Genomic DNA, 26,125 nt, shown 5'->3' with positions numbered 1-26,125 from the left:
TAGGTGTGTATCGTTTAGAGCGCCTTGAAGGCCTCCTTCCTCTTCTTTGTATAAAACAGTGTGGAGATGTAGCAAAGAGACTGTCTTTGAGACGCAGAGCGGCAGACTCGGTGATTAAGTTGTAAAGTATCCGTATCCGTCTTCTCATTCTAATTGAACTATGTTGAACACTCTGGGAATTACTTACTTGTCGGGCCCTTGCTCATTCTTCCTTAATGTTCTTTGTCTTTCTTTCATCTCTGCACTTGATCTTTTTGACTTTAATCACCCTCTTTGTCTGCTTCCCCACCCAATTAGCATCCCTAATCACAGCAGAGCATCTTACACACACTGTCACCTCGCATGTTGTTTATCCATCCTATAATTCAGGATGTGTATCTCGGATCTACTCATATCCACATCAGATGTTTGTCCAACAATAAATATTTCATTGACCTTGATGGCAGAGACTTCTGGTACATCCGTTCAGCTCAGAGAGTAACTTAGATGTTTTCTTTGTAAAGAGGAAATAGCTCATTAAGTTCCTACTGAGAGACAAATATGTCTGTAAATGAGGTTTGATCTTTCTTCTCCCTCTCTCTCTCTCTGAAGAAACACAGAGGGGCAGAGCGAGGGCGAGATATGAGAGAGTGTGATGATGTTCAAAGTGTTTACCAATTACTGCCACGTTACATTTTTAAAGATATCGAGCAGCAAGAGGAGTCTTTTGTTGTCGCGTCAGTTTCAGTACCACTGTGTGATTGGCTGAGCTGCATCCTGAAGTTCAGTGAAACTGTCTGAAGCACAATAAGGAACATGGCTTCACTCGTCATCGGTCGTGTTTCATTTTGTGGTGGTTAGTAGTAGCGTTTATGAGTACAGGGTCATAGAAAGGATTTATGCAATCTTACATACACACAGACGTAGACTTGTGTTAAGTGTGAGGAACAGTTCTCTCCTGATTCTCTCTCTCTCTCTGTCCTGCGCTGTCCTCTGTGAGACAGCATCGCAGCCAGCTGTGGCTGCTCGTGTGGGAGTGAAGCAAAAGATGGCGATGGTTGTCTCTGCTGTCAGAGGGCTCTGACACATGCACTCGCCCGGCTGCCTTTACATGCTGCGCCTGCCACAAGTTGCAAACTTGACGGCTGTAAATGGGAACAAACATCTGCCTCGTTTGCTGCTAAAATGGTATGATAGAAAAAATGTGGGGGAAAAAAACGTCCTTTTTTTTCTTTTTTCTCTCCCAGGTAACGGAGACGAGGACGGGCCCTCTCGGCTGCAGCAACTACGACAGTTTGGATTCAGTTAGCTCGGTGTTGGTGCACAGCCCGGAAAATAAGATCCACTTGAAGGGTAAGTCTGGACAACGCACAAAAACACACACGCAGCCGCAGTGATCTATCACATGTCAATCTCAAACTCCTGCATGTCACACACTCACACACAGACATAGTCATTATTTTGCATTTCACACAGCTCTTTGGAACAGTTCCCACTTCAAAGACAGGAACGCGTTTATGCACAGCTGGACTCACAAACAGATGTGTGTTTGTGTGATTTTCTTTGATGTGGGATGATTTCGTGTGTATATAATTAACATCTCTTCACGTCAGAGCTGATGGTGCAGACATAGTGTGCATGGATAGTTAGCCGCAGATCCAAGTCCTGAACGTAAGCTTTATTGCTGACACGAGAATGATGGATTTTTGTCGTCTTCATGCACCACGGTATAGGTGGGAAAGTGCTTCTTCAATAATCCACGTTTCAGCATGAATTAAACCTTCCTCAGATGCAGAATAGAGAGAAACAACAGTGTCACAGACGAGCCATGAAGAGCCCATCAGATGAACACAACCTCTGTGCTATAAATTCCTCTTTACAAGCAACAGTGCCTGAAGTGATCAGAAGTATGTGTGCACGGCAGACGCCGGTGACTGAGGAACATTTATGAAATGACCAGATGTGTGTGTGTGTGTGTGTGTGTGTGTGTGTGACTTTTGTGCATGTAGGAATCTGTTGCAGCAATATTTATTCAACAAACAAACATTTATTTTCAATTACACATATAGGAAAAACCCATTCTCTCGTCTTGTACATGTCAGTCTTAAATTCATGCCCACACACAAAGGATGAGGATGGGATTGTGCGCACACACACAAACACACACACGCATACGCATGGACTCACAGCTCTGAGGAAAAGGTCGTCTTGAGGAATAGGATGGGATTCACACACACGCTTGAACACACACACTAACACCACCGTCCATCCACCACCCTGCCGAGCCTCTCACCTCCTGTGTGTTGTAGTTGGCCGGGATGACCCTTTACTTTACGCTGCAGTGGTTTATATGTCTGTTCTGCCTGACTGGCTCTCAGTCTCATGGGGACTCGGTTATCTTACCAGGCTGTAGATAGACTGTGTATCTGACCACACCGACCCCCAAGCCTCGCTCCTCTATACAGCCACACCTGGAACACTACACAAGAAAAGTCAAGGTGAAGTGCTAATCCAGTCACATGCAATCTTGTCTTAAACTTTCCACCACATAATTCCTAAATAATTTAAATTTGTTCCTTTGTTGGCAATAAGAAACGTCACTTTCTCATCATCCAGCCGGCACTATATTCTATAGAACAAACTCAAGCTTCTGTATTCACTGTGAGGCACGGACAGCAGCGTCACCATCGAGGTTAAGAACAGTCACTGTCAACAGTTACTCCACTCATCCTCCGACACATCTCTGCATCACACAAATGAAGAACTGTGTCCTCCTGACGAGGGATCATTATGTCTGTGATGAAGTATTAAACAGCCCATGAGTGCAACGTCAAACCTTTTTACCATCAGTGTAGAGCATTCAATGTTGAGTCAGACTCTTGTACAGGGCGGAGTACGATGGAGGTGAGGCCTTATAAAGACACTGTGAAGGACTGTCTCTTTCTGGTACTGTTGTTTTTGTATGTGAGTCCGCTCGTTAGCAGGAAACCTTGGCTCCAGTTTATCTCTTCATTTCTACAATCAGTGAAGTTCATTTGTCATTTGTCACATGTTGTCATGTTCACTCGGTTCCCTGTGACACTTTGGCTCCTTATATATCCATAGGGCTCTGTTGCCATGGCAGTGGACTGGCATTAATGTCCTGTAACACAGCAGTGGTGTGTGTGTCCCTCTGTGCACTCAGGTCCAAATCACTGCATGTGTTGATCCTTATGTGTCTGAAAAAGAACATTTGTACCAAGCTATTATTGTGGCTCTATTTGAAAATCTATACACAGAACCACAAATGCACACCCAGAAAAAATATCCACAAATCCTCGGTTACATCTGAGGAGGACCTCTCCATTGGCTCTCATTTTACACATGACTTTCGCAACACTCCTGCTGTGCAAGAATCGCAAATGTGTGCGTGACGATCTGTTGATCTCAGGCTCATATTTGTGTGTAATTTCAAGACCTACAGCCAAATCAAATCAAGCTTTTCTGCCATTATTAAATCAGTTTCAAAATTGGTCTACATATGTGTAGATCTGTGCATGCATTGGGACATGATTTCAAATAGTTTTGCAACAACAATAGTTTCAAACATTTGTTTGTTCTGTGATTGAGTAAAAGTAAATTAATTGAGAGAAAGGTATAAAAGCTATAATTATGTCAGAGATTCAGTTTATTGTTGTGAATATTTTGCTGACAATATAATCCACATCCAAACATGATCATTCTTTAAACTGATTTCTCCCTAAGCCTTAGTCACGCAGGACCAATAACACCAGGGAACAACATGGACATAATTTCACCTTTCATGTTGTCAGGCTGTGAAAGATAAAGATTTGCAGTTAAAAATAAATGTTTAATTTATCTTATACTGATGTCGATGAAAAGCCTCATATTCCAGTCTGTGCCTGAAATGGTTTTTTTTAATGGCTGCTGTCTCTTTAAGGCCCGCCTCCCCACGTGCCCAATTTTCAGCCCTATGGATTTTTTTTGAGGGTGGCAGAACGCTGCAGTGCTGCGCTGTCATTGGTTAAAGGAAACGCTCGAGCTGCCCGCCAAGAAAAATCCCAGGTCAACTAAAACAACACAAAAAATTAAAATCCAGACAGAGGACAGGGTCTTTGCCTTTGTCTTTGTCATCTGGCAGAGTATAGTCGAGAGAAGACCAGGGGGGCGTTCGGATTGTCCCTCCTATCTGTTTTCACTATCTGTTTTTCTTTAACCCCGGAAGCATTTAGGTGGCAGCCATGATAAGAGCCGTTCAAATTCTCTAAAAGTGAAGGAAAGGTGGCTCAATGCTTCCTTTATGACCTCCTTTAGCACAGGAAACACTGGACCATCCTTTACCAAAGGAGAGAGGAAAATCCCGCCCCACAATACCTTGCGGTCAAAACTTTTAAAACAACCCGCACATATGAGCGTTCAGGAAAACTAACAATCTGTGAGAGGAGAAATGTGAGACAATCTGCATTGGGTTTCTATATCGATTGACTCACAATTAGTTTCTCTCTTTGTATTCCTTTTCCTTCTTTTTATTTTGTGTGTGAAAAAGATTACCGTAAATTCCGGACTATAAGCCGCTACTTTTTGTCGCGGTTTTTAACACTGCGGCTTTTAAAACGGCTTATTTATGGATTTTTCTTGGGGGACAATGAGCTTGTGCCGCAATAACATTTGACTTCGTCACATCGGATCTTAATATCAGTCATTTTGCGCTTCATGCACGCACCCTCATCATGGAAAACACCCGGAGAAATGCATATGATGCAGCTTTCAAGTTAAAGGCGATCGAGCTGGCTGTCAAAGAAGCTAACAGAGCTGCTGCACGTTAAGATGACACTGACAGCGACAACGAAAAAGAGACTGAGGAAGTGAGTAATGAAGTCATTCTGAGGCAGTGAATGGATGGACTTTTTCCTGTGAAATATATTACGGTAATCTTTTTCATCAGCCGCGTTACAGACACTGTTTGATAAAGGATTTACAGTAGGCTTCGTATTTGCGGATGTTACCGGTATTACGTATTTAATTAAAAGTTAAAAAAATGTTAAAGAAACGTCTTTCTGTGCAAATAGCTCTGTTATAACGTGGACACCTGCGGCTTATAATCAAGTGCGGCTTATATATGTACTAATCATTTTTTTAACTTATTTTTAGCCGGTGCGGCTAATATCCAGGTGCGCTCAATAGTCCGGAATTTACGGTAACTTTGCTTTTAAACATTCCTGTATAATGTTTGTGGAGATGCTTTGCTGTTCATTTAAAACAAGAAATTGTAATAGGCCTATAAAACCTTGTCAATAAAAAAAAGTGACGCAGATCGTGCAAGTTAGCACTGTAATAATTTACCTCAAACAACTTTAACAGTCTTAAACCCAGAGATGAACTCTGGACGTGATGCTGACATTATAAAACCATCACAGTGAAGGATCCTTTATCCTTTTCATTCACACCACATGGTTTTTAGCATTATTTCACCGGTAAGAAGGCACAGGAGAAACCTGTGATGATGAGCTTTTTGTAGTCCATTTTCTGGAAACTGTAATTGTAGTTTCACCACGACAAACCCACGTCACTCATGTCGTCTAGTGGAAATGCGGTCGGATTATCAAAACACCACGATCGCCTTTCACTAAGTCCTTTATGAATTCTCCTAACACCTTTCCTTGACGTGACGTTTTCAGTGGGTGAAGGTTGAAGGATAAAAGCTGCTATTTCATCCTTTTCCCAAATGTTGTTAATAGAAATCTGACTCCTCTAAATAATTACCTTGAATCTCTCTGCGCATTCTTTTGATGGGATGAGAGGAATGACTGGAGGCGTCTCTTTCAGGTTAACAGAGTTTATTAACCCGATGAATCAAGAATAGAAGTTACAGAGTCTCTGGGTTCAACACTACGTGTCCCTGACAACAGACAGATACCTGGTCAGTTCATGAAGTCTGAGCCCCGACTATCTTTCCCTGAACCCTTTTATACATTAGACAGAGAAGATCTAACCAAATAATGCATTTGAGAATGTGCGGTTTCCTTCCTCCGATTGGGCAGCTTTCCAAATGATGCGCCTCCTGATGTTTGGTTCCGCTTCTCTCATTGGTGCATCATACTCCCGAATCCTTTGTCCAATCTGTAGGGGAAGACACTTCCTACTTGTTTCTTATCACAACCTGACATCTCGTCTAGTAACCAATTCTTTTTAAGGAGAAGACAATTTAGGTAATTAAGAATCAAGGCTCACTCAACCTATATAAAAGTGGGTGAGTGATTAACTGTTCAGGGTTTTAAGGGGCCCAAAAAGTAGGACGGTACGGGTTGGTAATTCGGGGATATTTCCCTGCTTTATTCTATGGAGACGCCACAAAATTTGAGCCGTACTAAGACGAACCGAACAAATCCAATCTGTGGAAACGGGGCCATTGTTCAGACCCCCTGTATAGACTCTAAAAGCATTTTATATAAGTTTAATTATGGCTTCTATCAAAGTGTTTTCACACCAGCTTTAGTCTTTAATGCTCTTCTGCTCAATAATTAAGCACCTTCCCCGCTGCGTACATGAGAGAGATGATCATCGAGGACGCTCCTGTTCAGGCTAATTGTTTTCTCGCATGGAGACAGAAATGAAATTACCCAAAGTGAAGAAGTGAGACACCTAAGGAGACGAGATCCGGCAAAGTTTGAAACACAACAAGTGTTTCTCCTCAGCTAACCTCTGGTGAACATGACTTGTGTGATGACTCTTCAAGCTAACGCAGCTGACATTTTGGTGCAGACAAAACGCCAGCCAGCTCATTATTTTACTTTCTGGTTTTTATACTTGTGAGATAAACGCTCATCTCTCCACCCGCACAAACCAAGATGATTGTGGGCCTGCTCTATAGTTTACGTCCTTTTATGTTTTATCTCACATCTCTGTTTCTAAAGGTCACTTGAAAATCAAACAGCTGACAGCTCACAGAGTCGTTTGTCTTAGATTTCATCCTGATGCTTTGTCCTTTTATTCCTTTTTTTTGTTGTTCAAGCCTTAAACTTTACTCCCTTTTTTCTCTGGCAAAAAAAGTAAAAGCCATTTCCTTAGAGGCTGTTCTGCAGATTGTCTCGCTTTAGTGTTAATAATTCAGTAGCAGCTACTTCTCCTGTATTACTCCTGAAATGATGATCACAACTTTTTCATGAAACATTTTTTAGCGTCTAAGCACATTCTGCAACCAAACAGGCTTGTGGGCAGAGAGTTTAATGGGCAACAAGATTAAAAGAGCATAAAGAAAAGAGCAGAATAGCAAAACACCATTATCCTCCCCGACCAGACGGCCTTGTCCTTTCTCTCCGAGGCCATCATGTGAGCAATAATCAGCAGCACTGTTCTTCCAAGAAGGAGACAAAAGGAAGGTCTAAACTTTCTGATTCGAGTGTGTCCTTGATTGTTCTTATCCAAAGTGTAGGGCATCACTGTCTTTCCTAGTGCTTCACAGTGGGTACTTCAGATGTCTCTAAAGCTGAAGTGTAATTTGCTTTTCTCATGTAAGGCCAGAGGCAATAGTGCTGTTAGATTGCAGCGCCCTGTGTTTCTGAATTGATGAGTACTATAACTCAAGATGGCTTCTGACAAATGAGGAAAAAAAAGATTGGTTCAGGTTTGTTTCAGGTATTAAAACACATAAAACATCATTCTATGAGAGCTATAGGTGACCTGACATCTATCTCGTGTATCTTAGACTTAGACGTAGACTGAACTTTATTGATCCTTTTGGGATGACTCCCCCAAGGAAATTTAGGTTCCAGCAGCATATACAATAAAATGTAGCAGGTAACAAAAAAAGTCACAATTTAAAGATTAAGATAGAATAAATAATAGAACACTCTTCTGTTGGAAAATATATACAAAACATATGCATGGAAAAAGCAGAAGAAAATATACAAAAAAGGCTATAGACAATGATTATTGTTGCGATTATTGATTGATTGTTTATTAGCTGATATGGAACAGCTGATGCTGAACTACTGTACACCAACAACTCTAATATTTCATTCCTTCTTTGGCCTTTGATTGCTGCATCTCCAACATTGATCCTAGTTTGAGCAGGTTTCTGCTGGTGGAGCTGATTAGAAACATACAGAGGCTTTTTAGGTCGGGTACAATCACTTCTATCTGAACCAGTTCACTTTTCAGCTTCCATCGCTGCAACACCTGTTGGTTTAATGTTTGCCGGACAAACTGAGGGGTAAATAAATCCAGACTATTCAGGACCAGAATCAAAACTTAAACAGTGGACGTGCTGGCTGCTGCATTATTTTCACAGAAGCCAGCTAGATATCTTACATGTTGGACCTTTGATAAACAGCATATGCTGTATATTTCAGAGTCTGCAAATATTCATGTTCCTGTAGAAGCCCATCACTTAGGCAAAGATGCTGGTTAAAAATATGGATTTTAGGGCTTAATAAGCCTCACAGTGAACTTTAAACGATCACTGTTGGAATAAGTGATCAAACAAAGAGTTCATTTATAAGGTCCAGTCCCAGGGAACTTTGATTTGTTGGTACATTAAGAGGTTGGTCGTGGGTTGACTTTGCTTCCTTTAATGTAATATCCTTAATGCACCCACATATATTGTGTTTTCAGATAAATCGTGTGTTAATTGAAGAGCTCCAATCCGTCCACGTAATAGTCATTACCAGATCCTTGTGCCAGGAAGGAAAGAGAGATTCAACACAGACTTAAATGGTCCTTTTATTTACTGATGGTGTCGTATGTGTGATGTGTTTGTTGTATGTTCAGTTGTAATGAATTGAAGAGAGTGCATCCACATTAATGTGTTATACTAAACTATGGATAACTCTTATCTATATCTATGAAGGAAAACATTCTAATACATCCAACCCAATAGCCTTCAGCCAAACCAAAAACCTGAGGCCATTTGATCAGCTACCTTTTGCAGCATTAAATATAGTCTGTTTTTAGCTCCCGTATGTCTTATTACAAATGTCCTGAATTGGTTTTCGATGAAAAATGTTTCCCATTTAAAATGCTTTCAAGCCAAGAAGTACAATTTTACAATTCACTTAGCAGATGCTTTTATCTAAAGTGATGTACAACAAACTACTTAAAGTCTGATCGGACACACAGGCACTGACCAGAAGCAGAGCAGAACATCCACAGACGTTTTTCAGTTCAAATCAGAATGAAAACCATCCTAAAAAACGTGACTATATCAAAAGCATCATCGTCATCATCAATATATAAGTGCGTATGGTGATCATAAAGACCTTAGTTTTGAGCTTTTTCTTAAAGGTGCAAAAGGAGTCTGCAGATCAAGTGGAGTTTGGAAGTTCACTCCACCTCCGGGGGGCGACAGAGGAGGAGAGTCTAGCTACAGGTTTAGGGCTCTGTTGTGAAGCTTGGATCAGACGCCTTTCATTGGCAGAGCGAAGTGGGAGGGAGGGAGTGTCTGCCTGGCGTTTTTTGACAAAGTTTTGTGAGCATGCAGCAGAGTTTGGGATTTGATGAAAGTACTAAGTGGTAGCCAGTTTAGGGAGATGAAAATTAAATACCCTTTAAACCAGCACAACAACAATGTGTATGACTATGTATGCAGCTTCTAAACACTTTATGAGGCTGGCTGGCTTCAACTGTTGTCTCCTTTTTCCCAGGGGATAGTTCAAAGCCTGAGGTGTGGGGTTGCAGCTTGTTGAAGTCGATGCCATTGAAACCTTTTCTTGCTGAAACCGAAATGTTTTAAGGCTCTGGGGTTTCTGTTTGTTTAAAATCACAATTCCATTTCATTTTTACTTTCAGTTTTGTGTTCTGTAAATCTGTTATATTAAAACTGGCTTCAAGCCCGAGTAAACAAACATGAATTTTAACCAGATTGTGTTTGTTCACAGCAGTGGCTGATTGCATTCAAAATAGTTGAATGATGTTTAACAGGGAAGCTGGAAAACTGGAAGTGACCACCATTGCTTAATTCACCATCACCGACCCTCATCAGAGTATGACGAGTATTTTCCTATGAAGGCAACAGAGTCCAATTACAGCACCTGTTGAATTTGTCATGTCTACCTTTAAACCGATGTCGTTCCAGCGCTGTATCGTAATTAATCTCCCACAAAAAAAGAGCTCTCCGTACCATTGTGTGAGAGGACGCAAATCGTCTCCTCGGTCCTGTGGACAAAGTTTGTCTAGGTTTGTCTTAGCACAAGGTTTGGAACAATATAAGTTATCATGGAAAGGATGCATAACAGCTCATACAGCACAGGAGCCTGTTCACTCTGTTATGGATGCATTTAACCCTTTGTGTGTGCTTTTTGAATTAGATGGTGTGTTTTTGTGTGTTTGTGTCCATTAGCACTTAACTTAATTCTATATGTCTGCACATAGACATCTTCATTATTACAGGATGAATGACTCCAACAGCACAGCCACTTTTTGTTTGAGCCTCTGCACTGCTGAAAAATATATAAATAAACCAGTATCAGGGTGAAAGGACCCAAAAGTGTTGCATCATTTTGTGGTGAAACTCTGAAGCTGCTGTACATTCAAGTTGAACAATCTCTTTGTTTCCTATTCCCCAAATGCATCAGTGCTGCTCTTCTTTTCTCCATCTGCTCCTGGACTCTGATTGCATGCCTGTGAGTGCGTGTCGAGTACCTCGACCTATATGTGCTAATGTGTGTAACTTCTTTGGTTCCACCAGGGGCGGCCCTTCTCTCAGTGTCATGCTTTGAAGTGGAGATGCAAAATCTATTTTATATCAAATGTTTTTTTTCTCCTGTTAAAATCAAACATCTTCTTTTGTAAGTTCTGCAGTTATATAGTGCTTGTGTATGCATGTGGGCGGGATGGCCAAGTGCATCAACAACACATCAAGAGTCTAGGAACATCAACTCCGGTACTCACACACAGGAGCGCATGGGAATAACAGGGACATGGAAAAAAAACCAAACCTTCCACCTTGAAGCCCCATATAAACAACAAGTTGGTCTTAGTATTGTAGCGGCCATGGAAAGGTCAAAATCACATCACTACACACCTCCATTCCCCGTCATCCACCCACATTCATGTCAGTATCCAATGAGAAATAATCCACCGATCCCCGCGGAAATTGGGATCCGTCCTCTTTGACGGAGTCGAGAGTGAGTGGAGAAAAAAAACAGTCGAGGAGGAGAAGGTGACTGTGTAATATAAAAGCGTTTTTTTTTAAGTCTGTGTTGAGCCGTCTCGGTTGGCTGGAGTTACCTCGGCACAATCGCTCCTTGGATTTGTTTATTTCAATCTGGGATCAACTGGCTCCGGAGTCTGGAGATGCAGGATCCAGCACCAAAAAGGCCGACTTACTAACTTACTGACTGTTGAGTACCCGGTGTTTTCTTTAGTTTTGTTTTGTGTGATTTGCTGATCTGTCAGGCGGCTGCCATGTAGCTGTTTGCCAGAGCATTAAAGACCAGCCTCTGCTCCTCCTCTTGGCTTGACGCTCGGTTGACCAAAAATTAGATTGAGACAGCACTCCAACATGTTGAACACCGTCGATGCTGATTCAGAAACCAGTGGCTGATGTCACTGAGACTACGTCCATGTTTCATACTGCCTACAGTATGACCATTTCTCCAGACTGGTGAAATGTTTTCGATCAGCTCTTTACTTGACATTGTTTGATTCGTAGCTGCCTCAGTTTGACAGCGATCTCCTTCATGGGAGTGACATCACTCGAGCTCTGCACACAGAGAAAAGATTCATGTGACAATATGTGCAGCCTTCAGAAAAAAAGAAAATCAATGATCTGCCCTAGAAATACACCAGCAGCTGAAGACACAACACCATGGTCAGATGTCAAAACTGTCACTACTCGGACCTTACTATAGATGTTTTCTAAATACATATCTGAATATACGAGCAATTTAAACCCAGCACCAGGAACATTTACAGCTTTTGGTATTGTTTAATATCTGGATGGTAAATACTTTTTGTTGTTTATGATTATAAGACCCTGTATTGCAAACTCAGGAGGCTCCCTCTGATATAAGTTTGCAGTGTTTTATTCAGCAACCAGAATATGATTTAGGGACCAGACCGATTTTACACCACAGCTTTATGTAGTTATCTGTAAAACTTAGCCAATAAACTGGAAATACAATCACATTTATTATTAGTGTTTTAGTCCTGTTAGTCTCCTTTCCTTCAGGGTCAGCTGCTTCTCTGCACACAGCAGAGGTCTGATCTACAGGTATGAAGTCAGTGGGTCAATCCTCCTTTGAGGAGAAGACTCTAAGACGGAGCTAATAGCTTGAGAAAATGATGCACAATGCTTGGAGCTGTCAGCGGCTGCAATCCATTGTTAGTGACTCATGGCCTGAGATTCAGTTTCAACTAAATGAGTCAAACTACTAAACAGATTCAAGGGACAAATTCTAACAGACAGCATGAAGGCTCAGACGATTCTTCAGAAATGTGCCTCTGGATATACAGATAACATTCAGTTTCACAACCGGATGCTCTGTCTTTGTCCTTTTATCTGTAGAAGGAGTTATTTTATAAACCAAATGAAATCATACAAGATGACCTTTTTTTCTGAGCCGGTCCTTTTTCAACGGTGATTAACAGCTTCCCTAGACTTGAGTTAAAGCCACCGGGAGAGGCATGCCTTATTTGTCCTTGAATTGATTGGAGTTTTTTCTACATATTGCATTTAGTCCTTTACTGGACAGGACATCTGAAGGTTGTGAGGACAGAGTAAAGCGCTGACGTGTTCATCCGGTGTTTCATTCAGAGAAGTTACGTTAGTGTTTGCTACAGATGGTATCTAAGGGTTTTTTTTCCAGTTCCGGCATTATGAGCAGGTTGGGAAATTACATTTCTGTTGCCATGGTATCGGAACAGTTCGCTAGTTTCACAGTGAAGGTAAAAAATGTGATATTGTGAAGAGCTTTTGTTCTCATGAACTGAAGAAACTCCTGACTCAACACAGCACACTGTTTGAACTTATTTTTAGTAAATGATGAAAAGTATTGCAAAGTATTGGCATACTTTAAATCGGGATTCATGTATCGTGATTCACACTGTTTCATGAGATCCTTTCCAATACCCTGCCACTAATACAAGTACGTAACTAAATCTCTGAGCTGAGTGAATTACACACTTCATCCAAAGGTTTCACAGTGGTACTGGTTTCCTTTCGAATAAAAAGCCTCGCTCTTATCCAGATACAGAAAAGAAAACTGCTTCATACAACATTTTTATGAAAAGAAATGACAGCTGTTGTAAAAACTTTGATTAAAACGTCTGTACGTTTTCATATTGAAAGTACGTTTTCTCATCAATCTTTTTGGGCCCAAAACGGACACAAACTGTTTTGCAAATCCACAACACCCCGGCCTCGTTTCTGTCCCACGCTCATATGAAATCCCTGTTTTCAAGGTTTCAGCTGCAGAGAACCGGAGGAAAGTTACTGAAACTACGTTCAAGGGACATTATAGCAACTATTCCCACCACTAACCACGCTGTGACCTTGTCCAACATTTCCTCTTAATTATATTTCCAAGAAAGCTCCATCACGCCTGCGAAGGATTAAAGAATCCTTGAATTTGTCCACCGTTTTATAAGCACCCTCTTTATTCTCATTGAGGAGGCCTTTTCATTCGGAATTGCTCAAGGCTTCACTTCGTCCTCGTACATAATTTATGATGTACTTATGTTGACCATAAAGTCCTCAGTATGTTGACTTTTAAAGTTTGCAGTGTTTGAATACTAAGCGTCTGAAAATCGAGCGATGGTTTTACAGGGAAACTTCACAGCTGCTACGAGAAGAGATCAGCGTTCTCCCTTGACCATGACGATGCCACTCGTACCTGAATACAAAAAACCCTAACTCAGGAAGTTAGTCTCGAAAACCTCTGAGTTATTAGATGAAATCTGATATACATTTGTTCCAATGTATGACTCAGTCAAAGTAGTTTCCTCAACCTTTGCTTCTTATAAGCCAAGCAGGAGAATAAGTCTGCAATATAGCCTTCTATTCAGAATTGAAAGCACTGCCTGCTGACGGCTGCTCAGCCGCCTTTTTTTTTTTTTTATTTTTTTTTTTAGAGGGAGTCCAGGAAAAACTCTCACAGATCCTCAGCCACAGCACCCCAAACACACCTTTTGAACTCTGTTGGAACCCCATCAATAGCTGGAGCGGGGGCCTCGGGGACAGGAGCAGTTCGACACTTGTAAACTCGGGTTGAGTAAGAGGTCTGTCAGGTGCCTCGCTCTGCTCAGGCCGTACTCTGGGCAGTGGCTGAAACAAAATCTCAACACACCACCTGTCCTCGTACATCACGGCGCTGCGATCCTGTGCCAAATTCCTTATCCGTGCCCTCCCTGACAGTAGAGCGATAAAAGGCAGTCTCAAATGTAAAGGTGGTTTTAAAGAGGTGGCGAGATATGGAGAGATGTAGGGAGAGTGCCAGGTTTGAAAAGGAGCTTGCAACAATACTGTAAAAGAATTTCTGCCCTTTTAACTTAAATGCCTTTAGGATTTCATTCTCTCACATCCAAGCGGGCCTTATCTGTTTCCAACCTTACCACCCTGCGTCCTTCATACACCTTCCAAATGTGGCTGAATCCCCCCCCCCCTCAAAAAAAAACAAAAAAAAACGATCAGAAGGAAGCACAAAACATCCCGACAACCCAGCCGAAGTATATATGCTCGTCTGTAGGAAACTCAAGCAACAGTCAGATGGATAAAGAATCACAAGTGACAAAAAAAGAGTTTGTCAAAGAGCCAAATTCTTCACTCGGACTTTACCCGGAGTTTCTCCTGCCAGCTGCCTTGTATTTATTTCACGAGTGAGTGAGCTGACGTGAGAACTGAGCAGGATATTATCAGGAGATTTCAGCTGGAGCCAACAGTAGTGGGAGTGACGTTTCTATACCGTGACTGCTGCACGCTGCCTGCACACGACCAATACGATCGCTGTGCCCATAATTTACTTGCTGCATTATGTGTTCTGTGTGTTGCTCTCTCCTTTGTTTGTGGATGTTTTTATTCTCTTGAACTATCTCTTGAACATTGTTTTAACATCATGTCTTACCTTTCCCCCCGCCCATCTGACATTGCTAGTCTCCTGCTGTGAGGTGTATGTGAACAGCCAGCTCAGCAGAATCTCCAGAGCAGTCCTGAAGTTACCTAGATATCGTCAGGAGTGCAGAATAAAAACGGCTGGAGTCAAAGCTGGGTCACCGCCAAAGCCTGAAGCTCTTGAGAGCAGAGTCCAAGGCAACCAAACACTATTCCCTCCACAGCCCAGAGTGCGTTCTAGTGTAGCAGACAAGCACTCACTGAATAAAAAGGCTGAGAGAGACACACACTCTGGTGAACACACACTGGCAGCAACGGGGAGGAGATCATAGTGGGAAGCCTTAAGAGCTTTAAATTGCCCCAAAATGGAAAGTGTGGTCTATGCTGGAGATTGAGAGATAGAGAGCGAGCGAACCGTGGGTCTGCTAATTCCAGGGATACTAGTGTGATCTAAATCTGTGGCTGGCTGGATGGAAGCAAAGCCTTCTGGGTAGTGACCCTGAAAAGCCCAAAACCAGGAGAAGCAAATAACACAAGTTCTCCTTCCTGAAATTCATCCTTTGGGACTGGATGGAAACAAGACTGAAATAAAGCTTTCAGTCCACCTTCTCTGGCTTGTTATTCGGAAACACTTATGCTACGTCATATAATCCAATAAAAAAAAAAAAAAAAGGTATGTCATAGCAGATGTAAACAAAGCTGTTGGTAACGTTCTTAGGCAGTCATAGACACGGCAGATAACTTTCACCCTGTCAGTTCTTTTCCTGACGGTTGTAAAGGCTTTCATTTAGACTTCCATTCAAATGTTCAAGCATGTGACTTCTTCGCAGCTAATCTCCTCTTTCACAGTCTATGTTTATCTGACGATTCTGAGAAAACTGTTGCTGGAGGCCTCTTTTAACCTCAGTAAGCCTGCCGTATCATCCCCACCTCAGCGATATTCATGCAGGCTCAATGGCATGTTTGGGGCTTGTGTAGCTACAAATAATATGACATACCAAATAAGGGTTCACATTCACCGCAGACGCGTTGTGTGACATTTTGAAGAGTGTTTTTATTCATGTTGAAGCAGTGGATGTGAATTGCATGATGTACAGGGTGAGCATTTGGCTGAATACCAATCTGCTGCTGCTGGAAAAAAAACCAAAGTGTCAAAGGTGAAAAGCAGCAAAGTGAGAAGAGGGGGAGTGACCGACGAATGTAATTTAATACTCCGACTATGTCCATTACATGACTTGTGTTGGAAACAATGAGCTCATTTTCTAAACTTTACCTCTCTAATAGAACTATACAGTAAAGACTGTGCGACATTTTAAACATAAGTTGGAGCTGTCGCTGGGGGAGAGCGGAGGTGTGACCACACGGCAGTTTGCGTTGGTTTCATGCTGGTGCTCAAGGGCGACATCTACTGGATAAGACAGTCACACATTCTTCCTTCGATACGTGAATAACTGAGCATGCTTATATATCCATAAATATGAATGCCACATTATGTGATGCATATGTGTAGTGAGGGTCTCTCTAATGACGAAGGTGTTGGTGGTCTGTCATTGGATATAGATAAAATAAATAAATAGCAATTAAATTGAACAGAAGCAGTCAGTAAAATAAAACAGGTTTGTTTGTCCTACAAGGTCCGCTCATGGGAAGTGTGTCATCTGCTGATGAGAGGCACCAAATGTGGGAGCAGTCCTTTGGGACTTGTTTGACTAGTTTGCCTTGGTCTTACATTGTTTTGTTCTTGTCACAGGGTAAAAGTGGTCGGGCTGGATTGGAAGTTAACTTGTTCTGACAGAAATGTGCGCTGGTGCCTCCTCTCTGTCGGCCAAAACCTTGGACCACAACATGACTTTCATGTGTGTTGCCTCAGTGAACCGAGGCGATGACTGGACTGACCTCACTGTAGGCAGCCCGCCCATGTTTCCATTTGTTCCATCTCCAGTTTGGAATCAGAGCTTTGGTTGTTATTTCTTTCTTTGATAACAAGTCAAAGATGTCAGCTTTGATCCCTTCCAACATCCTTTCTCCAACACGTTTGCATTGATTAGGAGCTCACCTACAAATCCAGTGCACATCAAAACTATCTGAGCTAACTGAGTGCATGTTGCTGCAGCAGCTTTGAGTTCCTTCGTTAGGCTTTATTATTACGTTATATTATTACATTTATATAAAAACAAATCAAGCTTACGTTTGCATTCTCCACAGATGAGTGGAGTAGTATGTCGCGGCACGCTTTCATCGAGGACAAATCGAAACATATAGGTTGATGACACACACGTACACAAGTATACATTGAACCTCACAGAACACAGGTAGCAGAAAACAAACAGCCTAAACAGTACATTTTAAGAGATGACACAACACATTGAAAACAATACAATGTGATTGTGCTTCAAACAAACCCTGAATAAAGTGACTGTCAGAGTTATAATTCAGTTCAATTCAAAAAACTTTATTTGTCCCCGGGGGGCAATTAAAAAGCACACAGAGCAGTACATGAACAACCGTGCAGCTATACTAAAATTAGACAAAGAAAATAAAGTGTCCATAAAAAGTATATATGTTGTGAGCTAAAAATAAAATATATTCACTTAGGTTGAAGAAATGCAGGTTGGATATGCACAGGTCACGGTAACCTCGTCTTTCTGGCCTATAAGAAATCTAACTGAATTCAAAAGATGAGTAAACCCATGAGCGATGTGCGTTCTGACATGTCTGATCTCAGTCGAATAAATTCAAAGATAATCAACAGTCTCTTTCATGATTTCCTCACTTACAACGTGACGAAAGTAGCCAGCTAGTGGTTAATGTGCATGCCCAATACACAGAGGCTGAAGTCCCAAAGAGCAGAGCCCACCTGTGGCTCTTTTCCTGCACGTCGTTCCCCACACTCTCTCTCTCTCTGGTTTCTTATTCTATCCACTACCCTGTATCATCAAAAATACACCTTTTAGTTCAAATGGAAAGGAGAAAACACACAGTTTTTACTTCAATAAAAACTGTGACAGTGACAGGAAATCAAACTTTAAGGGCCTAATTTACTAAGATCTCAATTAAAGAGTACTAAATTGCGTGTTCATTGCAAAAGTTTGCACGTTTGGCTTGTGGGCGTTTTACTAAGAGCATTTGCGTGAATGGCGTCAGGTGCAAACCTTGTGGAGGCCGTAGTATTTCTGTCAGGCTTTTGTGCGTTCTACTGGTTTACATCACGGAGAGTTTGGACGGAAAGCTGGACGACTGCAAGCGCCAAATAGGTATTAGTGAGAGGCAAATGTACGTCCAGTATTTTCAAGTAATAGCAGATAAATGTGAATATAACAAAAGGAAAACGTGACTTATAAGCGCTGTGTCTAATCGGACATAAATGCCATGGCAACAGGTACTGAAGTTGGGGGTACAAGCATGGTGAGCCCCCCGTTCAAGCGTCCCACAGCGCAGCAGCAGGAGAGGGGGCTGTAGAGTGAAGAGACGTGTCTCCGGAGCGCACCAGAGACACGTAACCCGAGAAAAGGAACTGCCCAGTTTAAAATGTAATGTTGGTGAGAAGAGGGAAATAGGACGACATTAGTGTCAATGTTGAAATTCTTTAGAATGCAGATGCTGTGAATGTTCAGTTACAGTTTAATCATGGTGTTTCTTTTAAACTATTATTAATAAATGCATACCATTGATTTTTCTGTCATTTAAACATGTAAACACGTCTTTTATTGAGCCTATGTCTCCTCCTAACTGCAGCCTGCAGTGCGTAACACTGGGGCTCTTGGATTAGCACGTTCTTTTCAAAGGTGTTAAATTCAGACACCGTCACAACCAGCGCAATTTTTGCCCGTCTTGGTAAATCACACTGCGTGTACTAACTTAACTTATTTACATTTTCTCCTCCCAGTATTTTGCACGCTGAGGCAGAAACGCCTCGTTGTGCATATTCATTAAGGCAAACGTACTATTTGGACAATACGTGTTGTTTTGCTCACATGAAAGACGCAATCCTCACTGCACGCTGTTAGTACATCAGATAGCACATTTTTTACTGGTGGCATCAAGTTTGCACACATTTTAATACACATACGAGTAAATCAGGCCCTAAGACTCTACTGGTGACTAACATTGTGCACTGTAGACAAAAGCTTGGGGACGACACATTTACTGTACGGGGAAACTTCACTATCTCAACTTAAGACAGTGGGAATCAAACAGCCTTGTAGCCACCTGATAAAAGATCAGTACGAATGAGTGATCTGAACTCTTTCTGGTAAAATAGGCAGAACATTGATAATAAGCTTTTAGTGTTGAGAGCAAGGACTGAACGATAAGGATGGACAGATAACAGGATTTTATAGAAGTTATTATTGTAACATGTGGCTGAAGTTTTTATTCTCTAACTTTTTTCTGGCAACAAGTGGATTACAGAAGAGGTTTTTAGAAATGCTTAAAGGCACCAATCAAATATGAGAAAACTTATTTTTTGATGGATGTAATGTGGAAGTGTAGAGGCTGCTCGGGAAGAGAAAAAGCACTGAATCCATTGATTTATATCACGCAGTTATCAAGATGTGATTGCAGATTTTCAGTGCAGTCAAAAAAGGATTGGAGTTAAAATAACGAGGATGGCTTCCTTTAACTTCGACCATAACTGTGCTAAAAAGTCCTTACAAAGCCAAGAGCAGTCCTCAGGGAAATAATCGAGTCTGCTCCTCTGATGATACAGAGCGATTTGAACAGAAAGTGAGGAGGGAGAAAAACAAGAGTGGTGAAGACAGACATTGGGAGAGTGACTTGTAATAGGAGTAGTGTTATTTAGCTGTCTCCCAAATTGAAGAAACCCCACTGCCAGATTAGCAGCTAGTACACACACACACAAACCTCAAAGCACCTGCCAAATCATTGGAGAGGAGAATTGTGACTAATTACATCTCTTTCCAAACCATTGAAAGAGTAAATACCAAAGAAGAGAGACATGCATATTCATATCGGGGCACAGCGGGGTTTGACTTGACTGTTGAAAATCATCCAGAATGAGATGGTGAAGTGGAGCGAGAGGAAGCTTTCCACATAACAAATTAATGATTATTAGACAGGCAGACAGGCGGGGCCACAGACAGACAGGCAGGCAGTCGTCAACCGGCAGACAGTTTCAGAGAAAAGCAGCGTGAGCAGCACCCAGCTCGAGCTCTGGAAGCCGCCCGCTGCTATCTTAACAAATGACAAAGCACTTCTCCCACCTTACATCAGCTTTTAATAAGCTGTGTAATCATGAAACTTTTTTTATAATTAGCGTATCAAGATCATTTTTAATATAATTTAAATAATGAAAGCACTGCATGTAAACTGTGATGTGATGTTAAAAACCCTGAAAATCAGCAATGTGTCACACAGATCAGACTTTGTTATGCAAGCTGTTGTGATCCTTAATGCTACATTAAAATATTTTATCTTGAATTATTCATTTAAATTAGCGTGTGCCAACCGGTTCTTGAAGTACGCTGCATGCTTCAACATGCAACTTTGTGTGAGGGAGTCTGACTCTATGTGCCGACATCATGTGTCATCAAACAGGGCCTGTGGGCGCCGTCTCTCTGCTCAGTGCCACCAGTTATTGTGGAAACTTTTCCAAAGCACTTTTTCCTCTCAGCAGCTTCTATGTGGCAGAGTGAAGAAGGGAAACACAGGTGTTACCTCCGATGTTAACAATGGCTCTGCTCTTTTTAAAGAGTGCCATAACAGGGAGCCAAACTTGTAACCACAGCAGCCCAATTGAAGTTTACCCTTCATTAGTTTGAATTGTCACAGCTACACAGCTGCTGTGATTTGTTGAAATTCCTGCTGAAAAAGTGCTGCTGAATAGAGACCTGACATACAGATAATCAAATCTGTACCACTGTGAACAATGTGGTCACATGTTGTAATTACAGCTGTCAAAATAATGCTTTGAGTTTGTTTAATTGATCAGAAAAAACTCAGATTAATTCCAGGCTGACAACAAACACCAGAGATGATAAAGTGTTGTACAACAAGGTAACAATACAAAAACAAAATGAAGACATTGTGTTAAAAACTAATCTAACATCCAGAGAGGACGAACGTACACATTTGACCTTTAGGACCACAGGAACCAAGGTGGGGAATGGGAGGAAATATATTTGTGCATGAGGGGAGAAGAAGTGTGTGCTCTTAAAAAAAGGGAAACGCTCCATATTAAGAGAGAGACTATTCTAGAGCTTTGCTGCAGAAAATCCTGTTTTCCTTCAGCCTCAGACAGAAGAGGAAGCAGCTGGTCTGATGACCTGAGAGGTCTGGGTAGGAAGACTAGCTTAGCCGCTGGTTCAGCTAAATAGTATTAAAATAGCAACATTTGGTTAGTTAAAGGAAGATGGGCAACTTTTTGATCCATCAGATTTGAGCCTCAGCATTAAACCAAAACAAACTTTTGTTTTGCGACACCTACGCTATTTTGAAACCTCCACTCTTCTCCAGCGACACACCTCCAACCCTTCTCCATCCGAGTTTGCACGAAGGAGTTATCAATGAGAACGCAACATGAAGAGCAGGCTGTAACCGCGTTGTGTCCTGCGTTGTTGTGTTAGCGTGCTAATGTTAGCACACTTTGGTTAGCTTTTAGCTTCATGATGCTCATTAAGTGATACAGAATGACCGTAATCTTAAAACAGTCCAGTCTTTGACTAAAAAAGCGTTATACACTCGGTCGTCCCATCCATGTAAAGACGGCTCTGATAACAATACAGCCAGCACGACTCGAGCTTCTCACTCATTGTAGACAGTCAGGACTCAGAGATATTTACACAGGTGATACTTAAGTTCATGCAATCATTGATTCTGAGAGGTTGCAGACCCTTCAGCTGAGAATCTGTCTGCACATCCCGTCATTTCTATTGGCCTGGCATGTTTGTTAGTAATGTTCAATAAAGACAAACAAAGATAATGAGAATACTTTAGATTTGTGGTTTCCTGAGTACTCAAAGATGCTGAACAAAGAACAACATAAAAACAATGTCAGTAGTTGTTATGTTAAAGAGTCGAGTTTTGAAGGTGGAGAGTGACGGGGAGTCTCTGATATAGAGGGTGGGGACAGGAGTAAGTAAATGACCTATTAGCTATGGTCACGTAGAATAATAATAAACGCTAAATCATGACTAATAAGATGCTAGCATGCTACTAATCTGCATGCTAATAAGCTGCTAGTTGATGGTGAGTGTTGTGATCTCGATTCAAAGCGTTTGCCTCTTTTAAAAACAACATGGTGTCAGAACACTGTGGGAAAGTCTATGCTGAGGATTTCCTTCTGCGATGTTCCTTCATTTTTATTTTCAGCCTTCACTCTCTCTTTGCAGACTTAAACTCTATCTCCACATTCTTTATATTTCTCTTCTCAGCCTTACAAAGATAACACAAAAAGCCCACTGTGTTCTAAAAAGAAAGATCTCTCACTGTGTGTGTTTCTTTTGATTCCCCCAGGATTGCAAGATGTCCTGCCAGAGTTCCTGCGTGGGCGTTTCGTGGAGGCAGCCCTGAGCTATGTGGCGTGCAACTCGGAGGGCGAGTTGCTGTGCCGCAACAACGACTGCTGGTGCCACTGCTCTCCCCGCTTCCCAGAATGCAACTGTCCCTTCGCCGACATCAAGGTCATGGAGGAGAACCTGGAAAAGAGCAAAGAGGCTTGGAGCGCCTTCAACCAGGAGTTCATGGAGTCAGGTATGGACTTTAGTGAAACTTGTTTGAGAAATTGCGATTGTGTTAATTTAGTTTAGAGTCAAGCATGGCCAAAAAAGCTTCCACCAACAACTGTTGGTATGGTATTAACTCTGGTTGGCTGTCAGTTTTAAGGCCTTCGGGCTGACAGAAGATTTGATCCCTGAATGTCAATGTTTGATGCACCACATTCAATCTGGATTTCTGAAAAGTTTCCAAATTAGTCAAATCTACTGACATCACACCGCCAATTTTGTTTTGAATATTTTGAGATTTTAATTGTGAAGCGTCGAAGCCGATGATGTTCGGGTTAGCCGAGTAGCAACAATTAAAAGTGCTCTGCTCTTATTCTTGTTTTTAAATGACCCGTCTCTGGGAATGAAGACAGCTAATCAGTCTTAAGGATTTTGGCCTGGCCAATCAGATTCCCTCCCTGGCCGACCCCCGGGCAAAGCACTTCGTCCATCTTATCATTATTTGTCGTCTCTTCTTTCTGTGAACACTGAAGCAAGATGAGCTGCTGAAGATGCTCTCAAATCTTTGATTTTCAAAACGTTGTTGTCCAACGCAGCCTTTATTCTTCTTACTGGAAAAGCTGCAGAAGCTTTAATAAGAATTGCCTCCCTAATCACTGACTTGCAAATCTAGACTTGATTACTATTATCAGAGCAAATCTGTGTTTGATAAAAACGGGTTGGTAATAAATGAATTGATTACAGGTGCCCAGGTAATTCTAGTCCTGTGGGAGTAGTGTTGAACACATTTATAAGGCCTAGTTTTTAAAGTGGTATTTTAGGCATTGTGCAGAAAACTAAATCTTTCATTTATCACCAAAAAAGGAGATTTTGGCACATTTTACTACACCTCAAAGAAAACGCAAAAAACTCTATAACCATTTGAAATCCATGTAGGTGACACATACTGTTAGCACTCAAAGCTTTTGATTTCAGTCTGCTGATTGGTAGAAACAATCTCAATATTTTCTCTCCAAAAGAATCCATGTCAGCAGATGTTTTTCTCAAATCCTTGAACGTTGATAAAACCTTATAGCAAAATCATTTAGTTAACAATTCACTGTAATTGGAAACACACAGTTTGTTCATTTGTTCTTTAAAGCTTTACTTTCACATTCGATGAGGTTCGGAAGTTGAAATCCCTTTTTATTACCGTGTTTTCTTTTTTGGCTCAGAGTTGCGAGATGTCCTTACTGAGCGTGCTCCTGTTAGATAAGAGAGCAGAGCAGTGGACAGCTGGACGGGGACCGTTGTATAAGATCCTTCACAGATGCAGCAGGTGGGATGGTGATGATTTATAGCTTCAAGCTGGATGCGGTTCATCCTCAATCACACTCTGGTTATTCAGCGTGTACCTGTGAAGTGCTTCTCTGACTGTTTTCAATCACTGCAGATATTTACAGAAAAATTGACCTCAGGCTGGATGATGTGCATTCATCCCGCCTGATACTTCAGGATGCTGCATTTATAATGTTTTAGGTTCAATGTGGGGGAAACTAAAACAAGAGTAAGTGCTCAAATAAAGTCAAAGAGTTACAATAAGCCCGTTACACATGAAGAAACAAGACTGCAGCAGAGGTTCTTTGACCAACATCTCAGCTTTTAGAGGGAGGAGAGTGAGCAGATTTAAGGGTCAGTCACCGGCACTGTGTGAGGTTTACTTATCTATGCTTCATCTATTACGTATAGACGGGCTAACACAGCACCACGTCTGTCTTTTCAGCGCTGAATACGTTATCAAACAATGTTAAAAGTGTGCAGTTTCTCCTCATCAGAAATAAACAAACAACATTTCATAGTTTAACTGAAGTTTAATATGTTTTTCTCTACATCTTTATTCCCTAAAAACAGAAAACTCCAGACTCACACTTTCCCTCTGTCGAGCTCTCTTTTTGAAACTTTAGCATTATTAGACGTGATGGGGAAAAGTTTGGAGTCAGCAATGTGAAAGTTGTGTCTTCGCGTGCCGAGCCACAGTGATGGAGCCTCCATCAGGTGTGCAGCTTCACTCTTGATAAATGGATTTCCAGCAGGCCAGACAGCTTTATGGACACGATTCATCACAGGGAGGGAGACACAGGTGTGTGATGTAATGGCAGCAACCATGCAGAACAGCTCAGGCTCCCAAACCTGGACTGGAATCTTCTCTCTTTTTTTTTACCTTCATCTCCACAAATCAGCCGCTCACTTCTTAATGACTTGGAGGGTGAAGGCAGGATTTGACCTGCGGCAGATTTTCTTCTGACGATGTGTGTGTGTGTGTGTGTAGGTGTAGGTATGTGTTGTCTGTGTGTGTGTGTGCGTGCGTGCTCTGCCATTGTTTGGGTAAGTTGCTTCGTTAGCGGAGGTGTGGACTCATTGAGTCACAGATTTGATGACTCTGGACTCGACTTGACGAGATCACAAAAGGACTTCCAACTTGGACTTTAACACCAAAGACTTGTGACTTCACGTGGACTCCAGCCACGTGACTTGAAAGTAGATTATAAAGTGTGTATGTTGTTTTAGGGCCCTCGGATACCAAGATATGGAAAACACAGACACAATCAAAGAATTAGAAAATGAAAAATGGGATCAACTGTAAAACGCGGAATAATGGACTTTGACTAAATATGGATGTGTTGTGTGAAGAAGTCTGGGTTTTTCAAGTGTTTCTATTAAAAGATTCTGAGCTTTAAGGGTCCTGTACACCGATGGACTACACACACTGTGTGACAGGTCTGTGTACAGGTGTACTGCTGACAGAGAAACAAGTGTCACCATCTCGCACAGCTGTTTACTTTTAGCTCAACAGAACACAGTCCATGGTTTATACAGAAAAAGTCTTCAACCTTTCCCAAACTTCCGCCTGCCACGGCTTCATTTCACATAACATATAGTTGTTTGATTTTACCGATTAAGCTAATATTTATTCTCCACTTTATAGTTCACTGTCAGTTTTAATGTGCTCAGAGTGAAAAACACACCGGCCACTTGTGCCTCCACGCTGTCGTTTTACATCATCAGCTGTATGATGGGATCAAAGTCTTTACGACACCAATACATTAGGATCATATATGAACAATCTCTAATCCCACCTGCAGCACCCACACAGCCCACTAGGGGGCCGCTGCCCATACTTCAGGAAGTACTGCTTTGGCATGCATGAGATGCTGACTGGATGCTTAGGACCCAACTTCAAAGTTGACTTTGGACCTGACCCGGGACCTTTCCGTCTTTACTTGTGACTTGACTCGACACTTGAGATCAATGACTCTGTCCCACCTCTGTTAGACAGAGACAAGGCAGAAGTAAAAAGCATTCTGTGAATCCACTTCACCTCGGTTTGACAGCAGCAGACTTTGCATTGTGGCTTTTTTCTGCAGCACGTTAGCTCACT

The 26,125-nt window shown here is 41.7% G+C and overlaps 1 protein-coding gene across 1 annotated transcript in view; it reads left to right on the top strand.

Annotated features, from left to right (window-relative positions):
• brinp2 (bone morphogenetic protein/retinoic acid inducible neural-specific 2) overlaps positions 1-26,125 on the top strand; it is a 217,191-nt gene that overhangs the window by 153,813 nt on the left and 37,253 nt on the right. The window contains exons 5-6 of the mRNA XM_079347800.1: positions 1,227-1,332; positions 22,499-22,735. Coding sequence (XP_079203926.1) covers positions 1,227-1,332; positions 22,499-22,735 — 343 coding nt within the window. The remainder of the gene's footprint in view (positions 1-1,226; positions 1,333-22,498; positions 22,736-26,125) is intronic.

Source organism: Symphodus melops (assembly GCF_947650265.1).
Source record: "Symphodus melops genome assembly, chromosome: 7".
Lineage (NCBI taxonomy): Eukaryota > Metazoa > Chordata > Actinopteri > Labriformes > Labridae > Symphodus > Symphodus melops.
Note: the sequence above shows the minus strand (reverse complement) of the source record. Positions and strands in the feature narration are given on the sequence as shown.